Raw genomic sequence first — 5,613 nt, forward strand, 5'->3', positions numbered from 1 at the left:
GCTGTATGGTAAGTTATTTGAATTATTATTTAGACTATCATGTTAGACTTAAAGTTTAGTGTTAAAAAACAACACATTACATCCTTATAACACTAATAAATAAAAACACAAATTGTCTTGTTGTAGATTTGGCCATACAATTTATAATATTCACCCATTCCATACAGCTTTCATACCCCAATTTGAGAAGTCACCTAGACATTTCTTTGAAGCGACATCTGATGGAGTAAAATGTTTTGATTTCCTATTGTCCCCTCTGGACTCGTCGCCTGATGTTGATTCAAGCCGTGCATTTATGTTTCCTCACTCACGTTAATTTAAACTTGTTAGGGCTAAGGTCCTTTATTCTCAATTTCCGCCTGACTGATGTGCCCAAAGTAAACTGCCTGTTGCTCCAGCCCTGAAGCCAGGATATGCATATAATTGGTACAATTCGAAAGAAGACACTTTGAAGTTTGTAGAAATGTTAAAATAATGTAGGAGACTATAACACAATTTATATGATAGGAGAAAATCCAAAGAAAAACCAAACTGATTTTTTTTTTTTGAGAGCCCATGCTCTTACAATGGAAAGTAAAGGGACATTCTGAAATCTAGCTCTCAGGGTGCAATTCCTATGGCTTCCACTGTGTTTCAGCACTCAATATTCAAGGTTTCAGGCTTGTTACTTCCAAAACGAGGAAGAATAATAAGTTTTACCACAGGGATACAGACTTGGAAATTCGTGTATGCGCGCGCGAGGAAGAGGACCTGCTAATAACGTTTTCCTATTGAACATACTTCTTTCCGTATGAAATATTATAGTTTAATTACATTTTAGGGTATCTGAGGATTTAATAGAAACGTATTTTGAGGGGAAGAGGGGAAGATTTTTGCATTCCTATCTTGGCATGTTGAACGAGTGGATTACTCAAATCAACGGCGCCAACTAAACAGACTTTTTGGGATATCAAGAAGGATTTTATATAACAAAATGACACTACATGTTATAGCTGGGACCCTTTGGACAAATCAGAGGAAGATTTTCAAAAAGTAAGTGAATATTTAATCGCTATTTGTGAATTCATGAAACCTGTGCCGGTGGGAAAATATTTTGATGTGGGGCGCCATCCTCAAACAATCGCATGGCATGCTTTCGTGGTAAAGCTTATTGTAAATCGGACAGTGCAGTTAGATTAACAAGAATTTAAGCTTTTAACCGATATAAGACACTTGAATGTTCCTAAATGTTTAATATCCATCATTTTTATGATTATTTATTTGAATTGCGCGCTTTTCAGTTTCACCAGAAGTTGTCCCGCTAGCGGGACACCCATCCTTATTCACAAACATTCTACAGACATGCCAATGCCAACACAGATAAACTGGCATCAGTTTACCCTCAAAAAGGTATTCCAGCCAATAGAGAATCTGTTCAACATAAATGTATTCATTCAAACACTGAAATCGAGGATAAACAATTGGATAAAATAAGGAGCTTTTTAAATTTGTTTAATTAAGTGACTTATAGGTTCCTCTGTATCTCCTGCTTATTTCATGTTAGCTAATTTATTGAAAATTAAATACAGAAATTTCTCATTTACGTAAGTATTAACAGTACGAGTCAAGACAGCCATTTTGAAGTCTTTCCATAGATTTTCAAGCTGATTTGAGTCAGAACTGTAACTAGGCCACTCAGGAACATTCAATGTCGTCTTGGTAAGCAACTCCAGTGTAGATTTGGCCTTGTGTTTTAGGTTATTGTCCTGCTGAAAGGTGAATTTCTCTCCCAGTGTCTATTGGAAAGCAGACAACATTTTGCCTGTGCTAATAGCTGTATTCCTTTCCTTTTTATCCCAAAAAAACCTCCCTAGTTCTTGCCAATGACAAGCATATCCATAACATGATGCAGCCACCACCATACTTGAAAATATGATGAGTGATACTGAGTGATGTATTGTATTGGATTTGCACCAAACATAACCCTTTGTATTCAGGACAAAAAGTGAATTTCTTTCCTCCATTTTTTGCAGTATTACCTAAGTGCCTGGTTGCAAACAGGATTTTGGAATATATGTATTCTATACATGCTTCCTTCTTTTCACTCTGTTGGTTAGTTTTGTGGAGTAACTACAATGTTGTTGATCCATCCTCAGTTCTCATATCACAACCATCAAACTATTTAACTGTTTTAAAATCACGATTGGCTTCATTGTGAAATCCCTGAGCAGTTTTCTTCCTCTCCAGCAACTGAGTTAGGAAGGATGCCTGTATCTTTGTAGTGACTGGGTATAATTAATAACTTCCCCATGCTCAAAGGGACATTCAGCATCTGCTTTTTTTTTTTTTACACTTATACCAATCGGTGCCCTTCTTTGCGAATCATTGAAAAACCTCCCTGGTCTTTGTGGTTGAATATGTGCTTGAAATGTAGTACTCCATTGAGGGACCTTACAGATATTTGAAATGTCTCATCTGATAATTTGACATACTCCAAATATCATGTCATTAAAAAGGGAAATGTAACTAGGTATATAATCAGTAAGTACAAAAATGATCTCCTAGTGTCAGAGAAATTGATGTAATAATAATATAATAATGAGTAAATTACAACTGATCATCTTTCACCCAGCAACAGTGAGGGTTAGTCATAATCACATCTGTATCACCACCTCCAGCCTCACAGTCCATCCTTCTCTAGAAGAAATCAATAAAAGAGTATAGTTTAGCCAGGTCACAGATCTTGTTGTTGTTCCTTGTCCTACATGACAAGTAACACAACAGTGTTGTCTGAAGCTACCAGGTTAGGATGGTGTGACCAGGAAAGAAAAACCGCAAAAATATCTAGTTATTCCATTATCAGTAATCATATATATATATTTTTTAAAGGTACTAATGATAATACTTTGTGTTAAATCTGGCTAAATGTCACAAATGAACAAAATTCCACTGAGATGTGGCTTTGGCAAAAACACAAGGCAGAGATGAAGGCAGAGGGTACTCTGTCATTATTAGACGGACCAATATTGTGTGTCGAATCGTCAATGACAGGTTTGGGAGGAAAATCAAAAGGCACAGGTTAAAGAGAAAGAACAATTTCCAAAATATGTAATCCATAGCATGAGCATAGTCATTGTGGTTTAAAGAAATAATGAAACCGTGTTCATTCTTCAATGGACCCCATTTCAAGACTTCTGGTAAAACATCATAAAATGCATATTTTCAACAATGTACAGTACCAGTCAAAAGTTTGGACACACCTACTAATTCCAGGGTTTTTCTTAATTTTTTAAACTATTTTGTACATTGTAGAATAATAGTGAAGACATCAAAACAATAGTTTTGGGTTTTAGTAACCCAAAAAATGTGAAACAAATCACGCAGTCTCCTCTGAACTGTTGATGTTGAGATGTGTCTGTTACTTGAACTCTGTGAAGCATTTATTTGGACTGTAATCTGAGGTGCAGTTAACTCTAATGAACTTAACTCTGGCTCTTCCTTTCCTGTGGCGGTCCTCATGAGAGCCAGTTTCATCCTAACGCTTGATCGTTCTTGCGACTGCACATGAAGAAACTTTCAAAGTGCTTGAAATTTTCTGGATTGACTGACCTTCATGTCTTAAAGTAATGATGGACTGTCGTTTCTCTTTGCTTATTTGAGCTGTTCTTGCCATAATACGGACTTGGTATTTTACCAAATTGGGCTATCTTCTCTATACCACCCCTACCATGTCACAACACAACTGATTGGCTCAAACGCAATAAGAAGGAAAGAAATTCCACAAATGTACTTTTAACAAGGCACACCTGTTCATTGAAATGCATTCCAGGTGACTACCTCATGAAGCTGGTTGAGAGAATGCCAACAGTGTGCAAAGCTGTCATCAAGGCAAAGGGTGGCTACTTTGAAGAATCTCAAATATAGATGATATTTTGTAGAAATGTCATGACTTCCACCGAAGGTGGCTCCTCTTCCTGTTCGGGCGGCGCTCGGCGGTCGTCGTCACCGGTCTACTAGCTGCCACCGATTCCCTTTTCTTTTTCTGTTGGTTATGTCTGTATTGGTTTCACCTGTTTCTTGTTTGGGGGTTGTTTCAGGGCTATTTAAGCCTTTTATGCCCGCCTGCTTTTGTGCGGGCTTGTTCTCTGTTTTGTTTGTGGATGGTTATGTTTTGTATTTTCCGGACTGTTTGGTGTCCTGTTTTGGGTCGGTCATTATTTTAGCCTGTTGTTTTGGCGTGACCATTTACTTACCGAAATAAATAAGTTTTTTCCCGAAACCTCTGCTCTCTGCGCCTGACTCCACACCCACCACTCCTAGCTACGTGACAAGAAAATAGAAAAACCCTTGAATGAGTAGGTGTGTCCAAACTTTTGACTGGTACTGTACGTACCGATATACTGATTTCTATCATCTGTCAGACATACTCAATTCAGTAACATTCAGGGGTCATCCTTTGTGTATAGAAAAATGGTAGAAAACAACAATGATATAAAACGTGATAAAATAGCTGATTCAATTGTAGTTTAAGATTTAAAAAATACAAAATAACTAGAAATGTGTAAATACAAAGCTTTTCTTTGAAATACCATACTCACATATAAAATTAAGTGACAGTAAAGTCATATGACAACACACATCATACTACCGATGGCCCATGACAGCTAAAACTACCGGGAAAGTGCTGCTTTTAGCAAACCAGCCAGCTTCCCAGACTGCCCCAAGACAGTGTTTGGAATTACAAGGACACACTCTCACATTAAAATCAAATGTGCGAGGTGACAAGTACCCTTTCTAATGTTGGGCTGTGAGGTGGGAGGGAGGGGCGCCTAACTAGCTCTGAAGCCACTCCATCCTCAGTTCAGCAACCTATTTTCTGTACCAGTCGTGAAATTTGGAGAAGCAAAACTCAGGAGAGAGACGCACCCCTACTGCGCGGAGGCACAGGCGGAGGCCTGACCACATCGCCCCCTCCGTTCCCATTTCTGTTCCCCTCCCACGGCACACCAGAGGGGGGCAGTCTGCGCACCCATTGACCTGAGCAGAGGGCTTACTCTCTTTAGATCTGCCTGAAAGGAGTTGCACCTCCTCCTGAAGGCTGAGGGTATGAGTCTCCCCCTGTGCGACAGCTGAACCTGTAACCTGGGAAGAGGGCACCAGGGGAGCACTGGATGATGTTCCTGATTTGGAGCGTGCCACCGCCACAACCTTCCTGGAGGACTTGGGCATGCCCTGCAGCCATCCAGGCCCATCCTGGATCTCCTCCAGCTCCCACACCACCAGGCGCATGTAGCCGAAGCTGGCTCGTGACACAGCTTTCATCCAAGATTCCATGGCTGCCTGGTTCTCCGCCGCCATCTTGTAGACACACACCTTGGCACAGTCAAACTTGATGGTAAAGGCGAGCTCTTCAGCTGATTTGCAGAGCATCACGGTGCAGGCCTCCAACACGATGACGCCGTTGGGTTCCTGGCTCTCACACTCCTCAAAGTAGAATAGCATGTTGCCCTTCAGGATGAACCAGCGCCTGTGGTAGGCTGTGTTCCACTCCCCCTTCTTGAACAGAAAACCCATCATGTCTGGCGGCGAGCCGCAGGTGGCATAGTGAGCCACACTACATTTGTTCAGCTTCAT

The 5,613-nt window shown here is 40.2% G+C and overlaps 1 protein-coding gene across 1 annotated transcript; it reads right to left on the reverse strand.

Annotated features, from left to right (window-relative positions):
• Positions 1-4,848: 4,848 nt before the first annotated feature.
• LOC120063507 (sesquipedalian-1-like) lies at positions 4,849-5,613 on the reverse strand. Its single transcript, XM_039013883.1, has one exon. The coding sequence runs from the start codon at positions 5,611-5,613 to the stop codon at positions 4,849-4,851; it is 765 nt and encodes a 254-aa protein (XP_038869811.1).

This window comes from Salvelinus namaycush, chromosome 18 (genome assembly GCF_016432855.1).
Source record: "Salvelinus namaycush isolate Seneca chromosome 18, SaNama_1.0, whole genome shotgun sequence".
Taxonomy (NCBI): domain Eukaryota; kingdom Metazoa; phylum Chordata; class Actinopteri; order Salmoniformes; family Salmonidae; genus Salvelinus; species Salvelinus namaycush.

Bases quoted from the DNA above. Each gene is read 5' to 3' on its own strand.
- LOC120063507 (XM_039013883.1), bottom strand. From the start codon at position 5,613: ATGAAGCTGAACAAATGTAGTGTGGCTCACTATGCCACCTGCGGCTCG.